At 37.3% G+C, this 21,014-nt stretch overlaps 1 protein-coding gene across 1 annotated transcript in view; it reads right to left on the bottom strand.

The window, feature by feature from the left end:
* Positions 1–20,706, bottom strand: part of SLC35F5 (solute carrier family 35 member F5) — a 42,429-nt gene extending 21,723 nt beyond the window's left edge. The window contains exons 1-8 of the mRNA XM_003931534.4: positions 20,424–20,706; positions 19,520–19,610; positions 19,228–19,369; positions 16,728–16,871; positions 12,556–12,618; positions 10,036–10,117; positions 8,831–9,018; positions 1,106–1,187 (exon numbers count right to left, since the gene is read on the bottom strand). Coding sequence (XP_003931583.1) covers positions 1,106–1,187; positions 8,831–9,018; positions 10,036–10,117; positions 12,556–12,618; positions 16,728–16,871; positions 19,228–19,369; positions 19,520–19,610; positions 20,424–20,463 — 832 coding nt within the window. The 5' untranslated portion in view covers positions 20,464–20,706. The remainder of the gene's footprint in view (positions 1–1,105; positions 1,188–8,830; positions 9,019–10,035; positions 10,118–12,555; positions 12,619–16,727; positions 16,872–19,227; positions 19,370–19,519; positions 19,611–20,423) is intronic.
* Positions 20,707–21,014: the final 308 nt, after the last annotated feature.

The following is a 21,014-nucleotide window of genomic DNA, read 5'->3' as shown; positions in this document are numbered from 1 at the left end:
GGAGAAAAGAATTTAAAAATAGTACATGAGTTTAAATACTGTCAACATTTTTACTACCAACTTCATGTTTAAATAAGTAAAGTATATGCCTAACTTTTAAATTATTTTTTGTCACTCTTAACTAAGAAAATGACTACAGTTAAATAATGACCGGAATGTAATATTCAACATTCATGCATAAAATAGCCTCCAAACTAAACCATGTTTATTTCAACAGTACAGATCAAGTACAGTCCTATTTATTTTAAACTAATAGGAAACTTAAATCTTATTCAGAGTAACATTCTGACCTCATCATAATCAAACTATGTTCTAAAGTTATTTTAATAGCTTCAAAAATACTTTTGTCTTCCAGATTTGAAAGGTGATTCAAACTTAAAAATAAAACACCTATCATAGGACAAATTACAGTTCTGAAATAAGCGATTACATTTTAGCCAAAGGGTCTAGAAAAAGATCTCTGGAAAGGATGTGTGAAGAAAAAGGCAAGTACAAAGAGCCAGCCTATAAAACTGTAATGGATTGTTATATTAAAAATACTGTAAAGTATTTGAAGGAACATAAATAGCACAGGCTAAGGCATGAAATTACAGTCATGCTTAACGACAGGGATAAATACAGTGCAAATGTGTCTTGTTAGGCAGTGTCATCCTTGTGCGACCATCATAGAGCATACTTACACAAACCTAAATGGTATAGCCTACTACGCAGCTAAGCTGTATGCTATAGCCTATTGCTCGCAGGCTACCAACTTGTATAGCCTGTTACTGTATTGAATACTCTAGGCAACTGTAACACAATGGTAAGTATTTGTGTATCCAAACATATTTAAACATAGAAAAGGTGCAGTAAAAATACAGTACTATAATCTTATGGGACCACCATCATATATGTAGTCTGTTGTTGACTGAAACATCATATGCAGCACCTGACTGTATACAGATTCAAAGGCAATTATAATAGACAACTATATATTAGAACTAATTTAAGAAGCTATAACAAGATAAAAATGTTGTATATGTACACACATATATACTAGAAATATATACATTTATAATGAATAAAATAAATAAAAATAACAGATTTTTAAAGACAAATTTCTTACCAGAAGTTGAAGATAAAATATTAACTATAGCAACTTGTGTGTCTGAAAGTGCTTCTTGATACGACAAATTTGCCAAAAACCACTAAAGAAAAAGAAAACCACAGTGAACCCTAATGAAAGACATGTTTACATCCATCATTACAATTCAGAGTTCCCTTTTTTGTTCTCCTCCGAAATACTGTTCTCATGTTTTAAAAGCTGCTTTGTATTGAAAAAAATCACAGGCTCCCAAAAAAGATAAAAGTTTTTAATCATCAGACCTGAGATCCTGCTACCCAATTTCCCTTAAAAATTAACAATAGTTGGTTAACAATTAGCATTCAGGTTTTTTTTTTTTTTTTTTTTTTTTTTTTAATGAGGGTAAAATCAAGTATCAAATCAATTTTAAAATTTGCTTTACCTAGGCTAGGCATAGTGGCTTATGCCTATAATCCCAGCACTTTGGGAGGCTGAGGTGGGTGGATTGCTTGAGCACAGAAAGACCAGCCTGGGCAACATAGTGAAATCCCATTCCTACCAAAAAAAAAAATACAAAAAATAGGCAGGTGTGGTAGTGCACACCTGTACTCTCAGCTACTTGGGAGGCTGAGGTGTGAGAATTACTTAAGCCTGGGAGGTTGAGGCTCCATGACTGCCTCACTGCACTTCAGCCTGGGTGACAGAGAGACCATGTCTCAAAAAAAATAAAATAAAATTCAATTAAATTAAATTTTAAAATTGCTTTATCTAAGTACTGCTGATATTCTGTTATCTAAATCATATTTAAATTTGGGAAAACTCTCCAACATTAGAATATGTACAGATAAATACAGCATAATGAGAAATCTATTAAACCAAATGATGTGCGTGGATATGGATGAACCTAGCTGGCTAGCTAGATTGAAAAATAAAAGACTATATTCACTTTGGAAATTTAGAAATGTCCTAAAATTTTATTAAGGTCCTAAAAAATTGTCAATGCCCAAAAAATTGTTAATTTACTGGTTAATTGTGATTGCTTTTCTGAATCTCAGTTTAGAAACACAACCCAAAGAGTTCTCATAAGTTTGGATACAGTGAAGGAAGTTTTCCAGCTATCAGGACTCTTTAAAAAGTAATTCTTCTCTTCCACTTATCTAGGTTAGGACGGAGAATACGAAATAAGACTTAATTTGATAAAGTCTGGCAGGATGTGTATGTCCAAAGTAAATTAATTTTCACTGATAATTCATCCATTTTTTGTAGGTAACACCTTTTAACTATCTGAAACAACACTACTATGAATATTCTAATTCTAGTACATGCCTGCCACCTGGTGTATAAGTACATGAGTGTCACTAAAGCATGTACTCAAGGGGTGGATTGCTGGGTCAAGCAAAGTAAACTATTAGTCTAATTGTTTTTGGTGTCTCTGTTACTTAACACTGGTTGACTTGAAGCGTTATCCCATTGAATGACTTATCTCTATTGGAGAGGGGCATCTCTTGGTCTCTCTCAGAGCTTGTGGCTAAATGATGTTACACTAGTATTTACATTGCAAAGAAGCAGTAGAGACATGATTGTAGAGCACTAACAGAAGGCAGCAAGTGGTGAACAGCCTAGTAGTCTTCATTCAGTGCATACTGTACTCAAGTCTAATGCCAGAATGAAACTGTAGCAACATGGTTCTGATTCCATCTGCAATCCTTTGATTTCCTAGATAATTACATTTGCCTATCTAGATAAAATGAAGTAACAACTGGTGAGATGGGCAATATCAAACATATATGGCAAGAGAACCACAATCTGCCTGCAGATGAAGTGCTAGAAAAGAAGCAAATTCTGCCCTTAATCTTATCTGTCAGAGATTTGCTCCATGAACAGATAATGCTCACAGAGTGATTAGCTTTCTTGACCCACTTCTCTTACTATTTTAAAACTTAAATATTGTGCTCATTTTCCAAACAACCTCATGGGTACATACTAATACAAGGTAAAGAAATAAAAACAGATCACTTGGATAAGAAGCAAAGATCATAAGAATTCTTCATTAGCTGTGAACTCTTTTGAGAATGACCTTCCCATTCTTTACCTCTCCCTGAACACCATTCTCTGGCTCTTGTTTCCATAGCACCCTCATCACAAAAGAGGACCCATCTCAACCATCCTCCAATAAAAATTATCCATACATCTCCCTTCATTATTTCAGAGTTGAAGACAACCATTTATGAATAATTATAGCAAATAATTAACATATTATATAATTTCAATAGTAATACATTTTAAGTTGTCATAAAAGGTTAATATTTGACAAAAATTATCTATGTTCAAGGTATATAACATGATTTAATATACATATAACATTGTCTGTTGATTACCATAGTCAAATTAATTAGCACATCCATCATCACCCAGTTACCATTTTTTGTGTGTATGTGATGAACACATTTAAAAATCTGCTCTTATTAAATGTAAAGAATATAGTACTGTTATGTGAAATCTCCATATGTATTAGTCCCCAGAACTTATTCATCTCATAATTTGAACTACGTACTCTTAGACTAACACTTCCCCATTTCCCTAGCATTTTACCCTCTGGCAACCACCATTCTACTCTTTACTCCTATTTTAGATTCTACATATATAAGTGAGATCATATTTCTAAGTATTTGTCTTTCTATGCCTGCTTTATTTCATTTAGCATAATGTCTTCCAGGTTTATTCATGTTGTTGCAAATGGCAGGATTTCCTTCTTTTTACAGCTGAATATTACATTATATTCCACCATGAAAATGTACTCTATATATTCATCCATTGATAAACACTCATGTTGTCCCCATATCTTGTCTATTGTGAATACTATAAAATAAACATGGAGGTCCAGACATCTCTTTGAGATACTGATTTCATTTACTTTGGATATATAGCAGGAGATATTCTTGAGAAAGCCAGTATCACCTAAATTATATTTTACAGAAAAAAAATAAACCTAATAAGACTTAAGATATTCAGAGAAGACTGGCAAATACAGTAATTATTAACTCCTTTTGATCTACAGTGTCCGATATATTAGACACTAGCCACACATGTCTACTGAGCAATTGAAATTGGCTGGTCTGAATTGAAATGTCTTTTAAGTATAACACATACTGGATTTAGAAGATTTCAGTACAAAAAAAAATTTAAAGGAGAAATGTATTATGTAAATTGTTATATAATAATACCAGTCTTTATAGCAGATTTAAAGATACATATAAATAGCCTTCTCAAGATTTTTTGAAATTATAATAAAACATACATAAAGTATACCATTTTGATCAAGTGTACAGTTAGTGGCATAAAGTACATTCACATTATTACAAAATTTATTGATGAATAAGAATTATTCATCAATAATTTTTATATCAACATGTTGAAATATTTTTACATATAGTGGGTTAAATACAACTATAATATTGAAATTCATATCATCTGTTTCTTCTTCCTTTTTTAAATGCTTCTCCTAGATAATTTAAAACTATGTTTGCGGCCTGCATTTGAGGCTTATGTTATGTGTCTACTGAACAGCACTGCTCTTAACCTTATCTAAAGCTTATCATTCTATTAAGCTACGTTTCCAAAAACCTAATTTTCTCTCAGTATCTGCAGGGAATTGGGACCAGGACCCCAACCCCAAAGGTATCAAACTCCAAAGATGCTTAAGTCCCTTATATAAAATGGCATAGCATTTGCATACAACCTATACACATCCTTTCGTATACTTTAAACACCTCTAGATTACTTGAACCTAAGACAACGTAAATAGTTGTTATGCTATTGTTTTTTAATCTCTATTATTTTTATCATTGTATTGCTGTTCTATTTTTTCACCTTCATTATTTTTGATCTGCAGTTCTTTGGATCCAAGGAGGCAGAACTCAAGGATTTGGAGGGCCAACTGTATATCTGGACCATATTCCTCTGACTTCCCAAAGGAATGCCTTTACTTTAATGATGACTTGATTAATATATTCTGCTAGGTAAACAGCAAGAAAATCTTTAGGATTTGTAATATGATAATTATATATGTGATAAAAATAGTTTAAAGTCTCAAATATTCATGTTATTTTATTTATTTATTTATTTTTTGAGACGAAGTTTCGCTCTTGTTACCCAGGCTGGAGTGCAATGGCGCGATCTCGGCTCACCGCAACCTCCACCTCCTGGGTTCAGGCAATTCTCCTGCCTCAGCCTCCTGAGTAGCTAGGATTACAGGCACGCGCCACCATGCCCAGCTAATTTTTTGTATTTTTAGTAGAGACAGGGTTTCACCATGTTGACCAGGATGGTCTCGATCTCTTGACCTTGTGATCCACCCACCTTAGCCTCCCAAAGTGCTGGTATTACAGGCATGAGCCACCACGCCCGGCCCCCCTTCATGTTATTTTATTACGTGGGATCTCTGTTTGCTTGTTTTAAATGAGTGTAAGGCAGGACTAAAATGTATTAATTATATGCTACCCAGTTTACACAAAGGAAATGTGTAATAAAAGCATCCACAGTTGACACTTGAACAACATAGGATTAGAGGACCAACCTTCATGCAGTAAAAAATCTGCTCTAACTTTGACTCCCTCAAAATATAACTACAAATAGCCTAATGTTGACTGGAAACTCTATCAATAACATAAGTAATGATTAACATATATTTTGTATGTTATATGTATATTATACTGTACGCTTATAACAAAGTAAGCTAGAGAAAAGAAATGCTATTAAGGAAATCATAAGAAAGAATATATTCACTATGTGGAAATGAATCATCATATAAAGGTCTTCATCCTCGTCAACTTCATGTTGAGTAAGTAGGCTGAGGAAGAGAAAGGATTGGTCTTGCTGTTTCAGGGGTGGCAGAGATAGATGAAAATCTGTGTGCGAGCATTCCTGCACAATATGGACACATGTTGTTCAAGGACCAACTATATATAGTAAATATTAAAACAAGAGTAAAAAGATAAGAGCCAGATTAGGCTGGGCGCAGTGGCTCACATCTGTAATCCCAGCACTTTAGGAGGCTCAGGTGGGCAGATAATGAGGGCAGGAGTTTGAGACCAGCCTGGCCAACATGGTAAAACCCCGTCTCTACTAAAGATATAAAACATTAGCCAGGCGTGGTGGCACGCGCTTGTAATCCCAGCTCCTTGGGAGGCTGAGGCAAGATAATCGCTTGAACCCGGAAGGCAGAGGATGCATTGAGGTGAGATTGCTCCATCGCACTCCAGCCTGGGCGATAGGGTGAGACTCCGTCTCAAAAAAAGGAAAAAGAAAAAAAAGGGCCAGATTAAATAGGTAATGGAGTTGGAGCTGGCTATGGAACATGATGATTTTATCAGAAACTTCAGTTTAAAGGAAGAAAGCTACTTTGGGTGAGCACACAGCTCATCTGTAGGCAAAAAGGCAGGAAGGCAATAAGGAAAACCTAAGTTAACACAGCTTATTGTCTATTAAAAGGAATTATCCCCCTTTCTTGGAAAAAGCAAACTTTTTCCTAACTTAAAACTCTGAGAGAAATACATTATGTAAACTGTTTTATAATAACACTAGTCTTTCTAGCAGATTTAAAAATAGATGCAGATAATAGCCTTTTTAAGAATTATTTTTTGAAATTATAATAAAACATACATAAAATATGCCATTTTCATCATTTTTAAGTGTACAGTTAGTGGCATAAGGTACATTCACATTGTTGTACAACCATCACCCCATCCATCCACAGTATTTTTTCATCTTATAAAACTGAAACTATCTGTTAGCTCTCTGCTTTCACAATGTATTTTAAGTTGCTATTTTTTAAAGACAATTTATGGTCAAAGTGACCCAAGTGTCTATTGACACCAGAATGAATAAACAAAAGATGGTCTACTTGTACAATGAAATATCATTCTGCTTTCAAAAGAAAGGAAATTCTTACACATGTTACAACCCAGATGAACCCAGAGGACATTATGCTAAGTGAAATAAATCAGTCTCAAAATGACAAATGCTGTATGATTCCATTCGACATGAGGTACTTATGAGTACTCAAATCCATCTTAACAGAAATAGAATAGTGGTGCCAGGGGTTGGGGGAGGCGGGAATGAGGAGTTACAGTGTAATGAATAGTTTCAGTTTTACAAGATGAAAAAATTCTGTGGATGGATGGGGTGATGGTTGTGCAACAATGTGAATGTACTTTATGCCACTAACTGTACACTTAAAAATGATCAAGGCCAGGTGTAGTGACTTATGCCTGTAATTCCAACACTTTAGAAGGCTGAGGCAGGGGGATCATCTGAGGTTGTGAGTTCAATACCAGCCCGACCAACATGAAGAAACCTTGTCTCTACTAAAAATACAAAATAAGCCGGGTGTGATGGTGCATCCCTGTAATCCCAGCTACTCAGGAGGTTGAGGCAGGAGAATTGCCTGCTGGGAGGTGGAGGTTGTGGTAAGCCAAGATCATGCCATTGCATTCCAGCCTGGGCAACAAGAGCAAAACTCTGTCTTGGAAAAAAAAAAAAGGTCAAAATGGTATATTTTACATACATTTTATTATAGTTTCAAAAAAGAATTCTTAAAAAGGCTATTATCTGCACATATCTTTAAATCTGCTATAAAGAATAGTGTTATTAGTAGAGCCAGGGAATGGAGAAAAACGAGCTATTCAATGAGTATGAAAGGCAAAATCATAAAAGTCAAAAAAATTTTATAATCAGGCTAACAACATTGACATTAGTATTGCACTATTTAGTGTTATAAGATGCCCAATATACATTTGAATCTTAAAGGCTCATATTTAAAAACGTTGCATTAGGCTACTTCAAATGATGTATACCAGGTGTCCCCAAACTTTTTACACGGGGGGCCAGTTCACTGTCCCTCAGACCGCTGGAGGGCCGCCACATACTGTGCTCCTCTCACTGACCATCAATGAAAGAGGTACCCCTTCCTGAAGCGCAGCAGGGGGCCGGATAAATGGCCTCAGGGGGCCGCATGTGGCCCGCGGGCCGTAGTTTGGGGACACCTGATGTATACATAAAATAGCACGGAAGTTCATTTTTTAAATTCTGCATGTTAGAGTTCTCACTAACTCTGATAAGTCTCTAATCTTAACTTAGCCCAAAATAACAATACTTTATCATTATTCTGTGTGAAATCTTAAGCATGTTTTTCAGTTTCTATATAAATAATAGAACCAGAAATTCTATAGAAATATACTGAGTACTTGATAATACAATACTTAACTTCATTTATATGAATATAAAACTGCAAAACACTTATTTGAAAAAAAAATCAATGCACAGTAAACTATTATTTGGATATTTACTAGCCTTTGTGTGTGTGTGTATGTGTGTGTGTGTGTGTGTGTATATATATATATATATATATATGCATATATATATATATATATATATGTATATCAGTGTAAAATAACTCAATTCATAATCTTGACCATAAGGCAATGCTAAATTCTGAAGAACTTACCAAATTGTGTATGTTCATAATTTTGTGTATATATATAAAAATAGCTGAAGTGTTATAGGACTTACTGAATTCTAACTCTTGAGTTGTATCAAGCATTTACTAATTTGATACCCTAACTTCCTACTGGTATTGAGTAGCAGAGTTAAAAGTTATGATTAAACAATCTAATTGTCTCACATTTCAATCCTATATTGTTGATATGTATACCTTCTTAAAATTCAAGTTTCAAACATCATATGCAAACATATCATAAAAAGACCTACCACAAAGCAAAAAAAAAAGCTAATTTTCGCTACTTGAGTTGCAGTAAGTTTCCCCACAGTTTTCAGTATGGATTCTTGTTCTTTCACAGGATATGACATGCGAGACAACTTTGCTTCCAATGCATGGCTTGATGGAAGCTGTCGAATCTCCATGATATTACTGAACCTCACACGAGACTTTTTGGGAGCTTAAAAGGAAAAGCGTAATACAAAATAATTAATTGACTCCTCTCCAACAAAAGTTCCAAGTTTTAATTTACTGATAAATGCATAAGTTCATCTATGATCAGAGTAAGATCAGTCAAAGTAAACCAGAGGTATATCATTACCTGAGGCAGCTTTTTCACTTAAGAGAGTTAACAGAAAAAACGTTTTCATCTACAAAAATGTTGTAAGAAGTTTAAAATGAGACTGCTATTTAAACAAGGTTTCTGCAATTATGTACTGTATATACACAACTGCCTATTTCAGGATTTTAGTATGATTATTATTTTAGTATTTCTAGTAAAATTTTATTTGGATTTTTCCTCATGCATATCTAATTTATGAGAATTAGTTTCCTGAGCAAACATGCAGAACAATTCTCTATAGGTCCATTCCTTGCAAGGGAAATTATGGATAAATACTGCACATTATGTTAAAGGTGGCATTCTTTACTAAATTCACAGAACCAGCAAAACTCTTATAATTTGCTACTAGGATCACTGAGGGCATAAATAAGAGGCTATTATTTGTTTTTTTAAAAAAGTACACACACACACACACACACACACACACACACACACATGCATATATATATACACACGTGTACATATATATAATCAAACCAGAGTTCTCATATTTAAAAGAAAAGGCATAAAACAAAATAATTAAATGATTCCTCTCCAACAAAAGTCACAAGTTTTAATTTACTGATAAATGTATAAGTTCACCTATGATCAGAGTAAGACAAAGTAAATCAAAGGTATACCGGTTGAAATAATACAAAATTTCCAGTTGAACTAATACAAAAATGATTGTATTATATTAGATTCACAATCCAGTCAAACTTTCAGAAGACTTGCAGGCTGAGCCAACACCATATGGAGCAGAAGAACTACAGGATGACTTCGTTTAACCCATATCATCACTAAGTTTTGAGGTGGCTTGAATAAAGCTAAACTTTCTACCCATTTCCAAGTTATGGAATTCTAAGGTTTGCTTACTTTTTTCAGTATCAATGTTTGTGCTCTCAGGTTTTTCACTTGGAAGATCATGAAATTTCACAGGAACATACAGAGGTTCACTCTGGAATGTAATAGAAAAAATGTAAGCAACAAATATAAAAGCTAAAAGACTGGTTAAAATTTAAACGGATGATATATAGACACAAATACCATCTAAAACGTGGTTGTTCACCACTATGCTTAGAGAGCATAACTTTTCCAAAATTCATTTTCAAGACTTAAGAAAGGAAACTCAACAGATCTAAACAGGTACAATGACAGAAAAGAATCAGTTTACAGTTTGGAAATGTAATATAACAGTATTGGTATATTATGACATTTCATATTTAAATGTCATTAAAACATTCTCTCTCTCTTAGCTAACAGATACTATCTCAGCTAACAGATTATCACTCATTCCTTTTCATTCATTTAACAAACACTGAGCTCCTACTATATCAGAAACTGTTCTAAGTCCTTGGAATGTAAGAGTGAATAAAAGCAGTTTCTTCCTCAGTGATCATGCAGTCTAATGGGGAAGACAGACAACAAACTGATAATCGGGTACATATATGTATTTATATTTACCAAATTATCTCCTCTTATTATATAAAATTCAATAAAAAACTAAAATTCTTGAAGACCTTTACACAAAATAGCTACTACTTATCAATTCTTACTATGTATTGAGTACCAAGTCTAGAGCAGTTAAACATATATTTCTCATTAGCCCTCACAAAAATTTTATAGAATAGGGCCAATACAGTGGTTCATGCCTGTCATCCCAGCACTCTGGAAGGCTGAGATGGGCACATCACTTGAGGTCAGGAGTTCAAGACCAGCCTGGCCAACATGGTGAAACCCCATCTCTACTAAAATACAAAAATTAGCTGAGTGTAGTGGTGGGTGCCTGTAATCCCAGCTACTCAGAAGGCTGAGGCAGGAAAATTGCTTGAATCTAGAAGACAGAGATTGCAGTGAGCTGAGATTGTGCCACTGCACTCTAGCCTGGGCGACAGAGCAAGACTCCATCTCAAAATAATAATTTTATAGAATCAAGCTGAGAAATAAAGTAACGAAGTATAGACAAAAGAATTAAAGCCAGGTTTGTCTAGGCTACTCCAAGTAGTTATAAATTCCTCAACTGTTTTTGCAAATGTCCTTCAGATGATCTGTATTTAAGGTACAAATCTCCAAGTAGGCTAATTCTTCAAAATTAACAGAACTTTTTTAATGTCTTTATCTTTTAACTTGTGGTATAGAACTCTGTCAATAAAAATATATATATATATATTCAGTAAATGAAGGGACAGTAGGTCTGGAAAGAGACATAATCTCTTTGTTATACTGAACTTTTCATTATAGCATCTGGCCTAGAGCAATTTGACATATCCATCTTACAGATAATAGCAAGAATTAGTATAAGAGTAGTCAGAAGAACATGCTGCCATCTCAACTGTGCCTTCTGTAATGATAGAGACAAGTATTATTTTACTGATGCTTAAGATACTGGGGGAAAAAAATTCTTCATAGTACCTAGTAACCTACTCTGCATGTCATTGCAGTTCTAAAAAACAGCGAGACAAACAAAAAAACTCTACTGTGAATAAGGTCACGAAGCCAGTGCTTCACAAATTGGTATTAATTTTAGAGTCACTAAAACTTTCCTTAGATAAAATGCCATGTTTGGAAAGAAAGCAAGTATCATTAAAAACATATTTTAAAGAGATGCTAGCCTGAGCACATAGCAAGACTATGTATCTAAAAAAATAATAAAAAATTAGTGGTGGAGTATGCTTGTATTCAGGACGCTGAGGCAAGAGGATCACTTAAGCTCAGTAAATTATAGTTACAATGAGCCATAACTGTGCCACTGTACTCAACTCCAGACAATAGAGCAATATCCTGTCTCTAAAAAGAAATCTAAAAATAAAAAATAAAATAAGAGATGCCTGAGTTATCATCTTAAAAAACCAGATTTTTATATACTACCTCTCCAACTAGATGATAAACACTTAAAATAAGTGATTATGTCATTATTTGATTTATTACCTGTCCCCTTGCAAATATGCACACACTCACAGACTAGAACAAAGCTGTATTTTCAGAGCCTAGAACAACTATTTAACACATATTTGTCACTATAAAAATTTTGTGGCATAAACAAATGAATAATTTGCCTATATACTCTCAGTGTCAAAAATATTTGTTTCTAAATTATAATAATCATGCATGAAGTGAAAAAGCTGATTAGTAACAAAGGATTGTCTTTTACTGTTTTCACTCCTTAACCAGTTTCCCCTTCCCCTCTCTCTTCAGAGGTAGCTAAATTGTTTACCTCTAGGCCCCAGATATCCCTAAGGAGAAAAAAAGTACCAAATTACAGTCCACATGACAGGCACTCAATACTGAGCTATATCTATGTTGTAATATAGCTTTGCTGCCACCAGAACTGTTTCAGTTCTTCCTACCATTGCTCAACTCCACCTCTCCATTCCTGATAAGAAAAGAAACACGTACCAAAGAACTATTCATAGTTGTATCTGTCGTGCAAGCAGCAAAGTAACCTTCAGCATCTGCAAACTAAACACAGACAACAAGATATAAAATTCAGTTAAACTTACATTATATTGTACAACTAGTCAGACATGACTCAAAGAAATAGAAGCAAAAATCCAGAATCAGCCTATAAGAGGATAACTGTTACTATTAATAATAGCAGCTAATGCCACATATTCACCATTGCTACGAAGGTATTATTCTCATTTTATTAAGAATTTGAGGGTGAGAGATTTTTAATCCTGATAGGATTAAAAAGTTAGTCTAACATCAAAGCATGCACTTTTCACAACATGATTATAACATTTCAGATAAGTAGGGAAAGGAGGGATGGGTTAGTTAAAAAGTAACGTAACAGGCGAAAGCTGGTTGATCATTTGAGATCAGGAGTTCAAGACTAGCCTGACCAACATGCTGAAACTCTGTCTCTACTAAAAATACAAAAAAATTAGCTGAGCATGTTGGCAAGCACCTGTAATCTCAGCTACTTGGGAGGCTGAAACAGGAGAATCACTTGAACTCTAAAGGTGGAGATTGCAGGGAGCCAAGATCGTGCCACTGTACTCCAGCCTGAGCGACAGAGTTAGACTCCACCTCAAAAAAAAAAAAAAAAAAAAAGGGGTGGGGTGGGGTGGGGTGAAGTAACATCTTAGTATTATTATGAAATTAGTTTTGATCTCAAAAACCCCTGAATGAGACCGAGCACAGTGGCTCATGCCTGTAATCCCAGCACTTTGGGAGGCTGACGTAGCCAGATCACTTGAGGTCAGGAGTTTGAGAGCAGCCTGGCCAACATGGTGAAACCCCATCTCTACTAAAACACACAAAAATCAGCTAGGCATGGTGGCATGCACCTGAAATCTCAGCTACTTGGTAAGCTGAGGCAGGAGAATCACTTGAACCAGGAGGCAGAGGTTGCAGTGAGCACAGATCATGCCACTGTACTCCAGCCTGGGCCACAGAGCGAGATTCCATCTCAAAAAAAAAAAAAAAAAAAAAAAGCCTGAATGATTTCAAGGCCTGGACCATACTTTGAGAATCACTGCACTAATGCTAGATAAGCAGGATTTCATTTCATATCCACAGCTAGTCTATCATTATCTCTGCTGAAAGTCTGAAGAGGTTAAATAACTTGCCCAAGGTCAAAACTTGGCAAGCGATAGAACAAGATTCAAACACTAGAGCCCATGCTATAAAAGAACCCCAACAAATCAATAACAAAAAGGCAGTCAATATAGAAAAATAAGACATAGACAACACACAGGAGCTCTACTTTCCAAAAAAAAAAAATATACAAAAGTAAACACAAACAGGTACATTAAACAAGATACCACCGTTTACCTGTCAAGTTGGCAAATGTTGGGATTTTGGTAAAGGTTCAATCATGAGACTTAATGAGTGTTTAATACATGTTTAATTATACACTGCTAACAAAGATGAGAATTAATGCAACCATTACAGACTGTAATTTAGCAATAAGAATTAAAAGCTCTAAAAAAGACATTACTTGGCTGTGTGCGGTGGCTCATGCCTTTAATCCCAGTACTTTGGGAGGCCAAAGCAGGTGGATTGCTTGAGGTCAGGAGTTCAAAACCAGCCTGACCAACATGGTGAAACCCTGTATCTACTAAAAATACAAAAATGACTCAGGCATGGTGGTGGATGCCTGTAATCCAAGCTACTCAGGAGGCTGAGGCAGATTCACTTGAATCCGAGAGGCAGAGGCTGCAGTGAGCTAAGATTGCACCACTGCACTCCAACCTGAGCAAGAGAGTGAGACTCTGTCTCAACAACAACAACAAAATGAATGAAGTACAGATCTACTACTACATGGATAAACCCTAAAAACAAACAATTCCATTTTTGTTTTTATTTTATTTTTTTGAGACAGTCTAACTCTGTCACCCAGACTGGAGTGCAATGGCTCAATCTCAGCTGTCTGCAACCTTCGCCTCTCAGGTTCAAGAAATTCTCATGCCTCAGCCTCCCAAGTAGCTGAGATTACAGTAGTGCACCACCATGACTGGCTAATATTTTATTTTTAGTAGAGACGGGGTTTTACCATGTTAGCCAGGCTGGTCCAGAACTCCTGGCCTCAAGTGATCCAGTCACCTCAGCTTCCTAAAGTGCTGAAATAATAGGCATGAGCCACTCCACCAGGCCCAATTACATTTTTGTAAAAAATAAAAAATACACACATGAAAAGAATGGCAGGATATACGTCAAAATATCATCAGTGGTTCTTCCTTGAATGGTACAATTTATTTTCCTTTTTGTTCTTCTGTATTTTCTAAATTTTCAACAATATACCTATGCTAATACACATACAATTTATTCCCACATGTGATACGATGTATATGTAATTTCTACAATGTATATGTATTACTTGCGCAAAGTAAAAAACATATACTCATATTTTGGTAAGTTAAATTTGTGTGTGTACATGAGTACACATTTCAGGCTTCAACTAATAAAAAATATTTTTGTTTTTTATTTATTTTTCTTTCTTTCTTTCTTTCTTTTTTTTTTGAGATGGCATCTCGCTCTATCACCAGGCTGGAGTATAGTGGCACAATCTTGGCTTACTGTAACCTCCACCTCTTGGGTTCAAGCAGTTCTCCTGCCTCAGCCTCCCAAGTAGCTGGGACTACAGGTTTGTACCACCACACTCAGGTAATTTTTGTATTTGTAGTAGAGATGGGGTTTCACTATGTTGGCCAGGATGGTCTCAATCTCCTGACCCATGATCTGCCTGCCTTGGCCTCCCAAAGTGCTGGGATTACAGGTGTGAGCCACCATGCCCGACCTATTTATTTTTCTTTTAAGAGACAGGGTTTCACTATGTTGCCCAGGCAAGTCTTGAACTCATGAAGCTGAAGAAATCTGCCCACCCTGGCCTCCCAATGTGCTGGGATTAAAGGCTAGAGCCACCAAGTCCAACTTCAGAAAGCAATTATTGAAAAGCCCCTGATTGTTGGGTGCAGTGACTCATGCCTGTAACCCCAGCACTTTTGGAGGCCAAGATGGGAGGACTGCCTGAGGCCAGACTTTGAGACCAGGCTGAGCAATATAGTGAGACACTGTCTCTACAAAAAATACAAAAATTAGTGGGCATGGTAGTATGTGGCTATGTGCTCAGCTACTTAAGAGACTGAGGCAGGCGGATTGCTTGAGCCCAGGAGTTCAAGATTATAGCAAACTATGATTAAACCACTACACTCCAGCCTGGGCAACAAAGTGAGACCCTGTCTCTAAAAATAAATAAATAATTTTAAAAAGAATGTACTTATTAGATAAGACAAGAAACAATACTATTTTAACCCACACGCAAAAAAAAAAAAAAAAAAAATACACACAAAAGAAAAAGATTAATAGAAGCAGAAAATAATACAGTGGTTACTAGGGTTTGGAGTAAAGACCAAATAGGGATTATTTTTAAGTCTATGTACAGACTATGTAGGATGATGAAAAATTCTGGAGCTGATGGTTGTACAGCAAAATGTACTTAATACTACTAGTAAACATTTAAAAATAGTTAAAATGGTATGTTTCACATTAAATATATATTTAAATAAGAATTTTTAAAAGGATTAATATAAAAAAGTTTTATAATCCTTCATTCTCAATAATTCAAAATTTCTACTTCTGAGGAAGACTTATCATTATATAAACTCACATTTCTTTCAACACTGTGAATGAGCATGTTATATTACATCAAAGAATATAATTTGATTAGCCAAACATCTAAAGTACGCCCAGAAATATATTTTCATTTTAATATATAAAACTTTGAATTTATTTCCAGAATCCACCTAACAATTAGAGGGTTCTTATCCAATCTGCAAATGATAGACTCTTGACATTTGTCTTATTCCTTACTTTCCTCCTCATCTCCGCATTAATTGATTTGGGCTAATTCAACAATGTTAAACAACTCAGAAAATGTCCTGGGGTAAGAGTTCTCACAAAATATTGACACTAAGTTGATCAGAAGAACAAATTTAAAATTTGGAGCAAAAGTAGGTTTTCTTGTATCTTCACTCACTTAACAACTTAAAATCTGACTGTCCTTAAAGAAACGAATACATCTTTAAACTCCCCTTCCCAACAGACACTTAAAATTAAAAACTTACAAAAGCAGCATGCTTCCCTCGAAGTCCTCTTGTACACTGTTGTCTCCATGGCTTCCAAATAATAAAGCCCAAAAGGTACAAAACAAACATAGAAGTTTTTGCAAAGGTGCTGAAGAATGGTTTGTTGTACTGGGTAAAAACATACTGCAGAAGAAAAAGTTACACAGACAACTATGAGATGACCTTAAACCTTATTACTCGTCTCCAAGATAAAGTCACTACATGATTTTAACTCTTTAGAAGTTCCCTTGGAAAGGAAAAGTCAAAGGGATAACACAAATATTTTAGATTCATTTCTGAATACTATATTTATCTTGCATACAAAAGGATATCACCAAACAAAGCAGCAACACCCTCCAAAAATAAGTTTGTTTCAACATTCATTGAAACCTACTATGAAACAGTAAATATGTCAGGAGCTAAAGAAAAACAAGACAGGGCCAGGCATGGTAGCTCACACCAATAATCCCAGCACTTGGGGAGGCCAAGGTGGGTGGATTGCTTGAGCACAGAATTTCAACACCAGCCTGGGCAACATGGTAAAACTCTGTCTCTACGGAAAAATAGAAAAATTAGCCAGGTGTAGTGGCATGCACCCCATAGTCCCAGCTACTTGGGAGGCTGAAGCAGGAGGATCCCTTGAACCCACAAAAGTTGAGGCTGCAGTGAGCCATGATCAAGTCACTGCACTCCAGCCAGGACGACAGAGCAAGACCCTACCTCATAAAGAAAAAAAGAAAAGAGAAATAAGGAAAGTTACCCTGCCCTTGGAGAACTTAACATCTAATAGAGGAGACATGTATATGAAGAGAATACAGCATAATGTGCCAGGTACCAAGAGCAGGGTTCAGGATGCCATAAGACCACCAAAAGAAAACTGACAAATTTCAAGGTAATGGAAGTTTCTTCAGGTAGACTATTTTTTTGTTTGTTTTTAGTATATCGTGAATATAAACTCACAATTTTTTATACCCTAAGAAAAGAAAATTCCTAGTTACATGCACTAAAAAGGTGTAGAAAAAATATGACAACCCAGGAGGAACATGCACCTCTAGGATGTATGGTGGTCAGCACCATTTTAACACTAAAAGAAACGAAGGCTCCAGGCCAGGTGCAGTGGCTCACAACTGTAATCCCAGCACTTTGGGAGGCCAAAGTGGGTAGATCACTTGAGGTCAGGAATTCAAGACCAGCCTGGCCAACATGGCGAAACCCTGTCTCTACAAAAAATACAAAACTTTGCGGCACATAAGGGCATGCGCCTTTCATCCCAGGTACTCAGGAGGCTGCAGCAGGAGAATTGTTGGAACCCAGGAGGCAGAGGTTACAGTGAGCCAAGAGGGCACCACTGCACCATTCCAGCCTGGGCAACAGAGTGAGACTCTGTCCCCTGCCTCTCCAAAAAAGAACCAAAAAATAAACAATGGCTCCTACAAAAAAATGGCCAAATCCATGTAAGGAGCAGAAAATGTACAAGATGAGCCCAGGGCATCTTGTGGTGGAAAGAAAGTGTTAAAGATTAATAAGATGCCGGGCACAGTGGCTCATGCCTGTAATCCCAGCACTTTGGAAAGCCAAGGTGGGTGGATCACTAGAGGTCAAGTCTGAGACCAACCTGACCAACGTGGTGAAACCCAGTCTCTACTAAAAATACAAAAATTAGCTGGGTGTGGTAGCAGGCACATATAATCCCAGCTGCTGAGGAGGCTGAGGCAGGAGAATTGATTGAACCCAGGAGATCGAGGTTGCAGTAAGCCGAAATCTCGCCATTGCACTCCAGCCTGGGTAACAAGAGTGAAACTCCATCTCAAAAAAAAAAAAAGATTAATATGGTCATATTAAAAAGACTTAAAAGAATTCCAGCTAATAAATGTAAAAATAAATACAAAAGAACTCAAAAAAATCTCCATTTTGCAAATCCTAATGTAATACTCTATCTGGACAACTTAAACATGTGGATACTCAATTATTACCTAAAAGTTGATGAGGAACTTTACAGTACTTAAACTGGCATCGCCTAAAATGAGACTTGAAGTCATTATGTATATCAGGCTGGAATAAGAAGTACTCAGTACCCCAAAGTATTCTTTCCTAAAAACTAAACCTAAATCAAGACTTTACACCTAACTACCACTTGACTACCATTCTACTAAATGTTGACATTGTTTTGCATCCTGATAATTATTTCACTAGAAAGTATTTACAGAAAGAATTTAAGTTGAGAAAAAAAGCCAAGAGAAACACTTTCAAATATTAGAAAATATGCATACAATCTCTCTAAGTAACCCTCCTTAAAGACACAAGAAAATTATATGAAACAATAAAAAAAGATCATCCTTTCAGTTTTAACTTGAAGTGGTAATAATTCACTATTAAAAAAAATTCAATAGCATTTAAGATACTGCTTTTAGAAAGCAGGGGATTGTAATGGCTACAGTTACTACAAGTTAACAGTAACACTGTGGCGGTAATGTAACATTCCTGGACCAAAGATACATACCGAAGTAAGTTCAGAGGAAGCCACCCATATGACATCAACAAGCAGGAGAATAACAATCCCAAGAGCCATTCGCCTGCGCTGAGTGAAGCCACTGTTCTGGGAATTCATTCGGTTCATGATAAACACACACACCATTTGCAGTCTGTTTTTTAAAAAAATACAAATCACATTAGAGACGATTTTAGAAAAATATCCATTAAAAATGAGAAAATTAGTATAACAAAAACATCTGACATTTGTTAGCTAAAGTTCAGTGTGAAAGTTACATAGTGGATAAACATGTGGAATTTACCTTGTCTTAAGAGCCTTTCTGAGATCTTCAAGAGCAATGCCACAAAACTTGGCAAATCTCAGTCTAAAAGGAGGTGAAGAACTCAGCGCCCCTAAAAACAACCACGAAAATGATGCTATGAAAATGTCAACAACTTCAAGGTAAGATTCATCACATCGTTTTTCACTCTTCACCTTCAAACTGAAAGCAAATGAAGGACCAAAATGTGTTAAACATACTTGCCACCTTTCTCTATACTTTCATGGTATCCACTGTACGCTTCAGATTTTACTTAGAGAAAGACACGATAAGGGGGAAAAAACAATATTCAACATATGGCAGATTTAAGAATAGTTAACTAATGGAAAATAGCTTCTCCGAGTTTCATAACTACAGAACTGCATTCACCTCTCCCTCCAGAGGAGTCCACCCCTAGGGACGGCGTCTAGACACTGTTTCTAAAAGTGTCTTTTCTGCCCTGACCTCCTGGAGTGGAATTTCGTTATCGGAGAGTAAGTGATTTCTTGAGAGTCTTGAAGGCACCTTTCCAATCTCCTCACGTGGTAACTAACAGAAAAGGATTCACCAAGCTCCCCCACCCACTCCGGTCAATACATCCAATCATTTTAGAAGAAACAGCTGGAAAAAGGAAGCCGCCTCCTTTTTTGGACGGGGGAAGAAACTTAAGGCAGCGACGCCTCCCAGGGAAGCCGAGGCCAGGGCGCAAGCTCGGCTTCCCGGCTTGCCAGGGTGGGCGCAGGACCGCAGCTCCCCTGTCAGCTCCCGCTCCCTCCGCCCCTGGAGACCTTCAAGGTTCCGGTCAAGACGTTCCGGCTGCCACCCAGGGCTGGAGGCGGTGCTGCTGGTAGGCACTCCGACCCGGTTTGGGCTCCAGTGATGTCGGGGCCCTTCCCTGCCTGCCTACCTGGCCTTCCTGCCCTGCGATGGCGTCGTGGCGGCACCATGAGCGGACCCGGGCCAGGCCCCGTAGCCGACCAGCGCCACGGCCGCGGCCTCGGACTCACACAGCCGTCACTGCACCTGACATCGCGCCGCACTGGACGCCCAGCTCCTGAAGCCGCGGTGCCCCTCAGGGAGACGCCGCCGACGCCACCCAACTCCACTCGGCCCAGGAGGGCGGGGAGCGGGTGAGGGGAAGGGACGGCGCAGGCAGCTATGGCCGCAGAGGCCGCGAGCTCGGCCCTGGCCCGGCCCCGCCCCCTGCCCCGGCCCGGCCCCGCCCCCGCTGGCCAGCCCCCGCGGCCCCGCCCCCCTAGCCCGAAGTTGGCGGCGCGCGTGACGTCATGGAGGCGCGACGGCGGACAGCGCTGGGGTCGCGTATTTAGCGTGGCTAGGCAGAGCCAAGGGAAGTAAAGCGGGGCGGTGGGCACCGAGCGACGGTGCACGGTGGCGATGCGAAAGGAGCGAAGATAGGAAGAAGGGAAGTAGGCCGAGGTGGAGGGAGAAGAGGGAAGCGAGCGTGGGTGTCTGGGGCAGAGCGATGGACGAGGGAGTG

The sequence above is a fragment of the Saimiri boliviensis genome, chromosome 5, assembly GCF_048565385.1.
Source record: "Saimiri boliviensis isolate mSaiBol1 chromosome 5, mSaiBol1.pri, whole genome shotgun sequence".
NCBI classification, from domain to species: domain Eukaryota; kingdom Metazoa; phylum Chordata; class Mammalia; order Primates; family Cebidae; genus Saimiri; species Saimiri boliviensis.
Note: the sequence above shows the minus strand (reverse complement) of the source record. Positions and strands in the feature narration are given on the sequence as shown.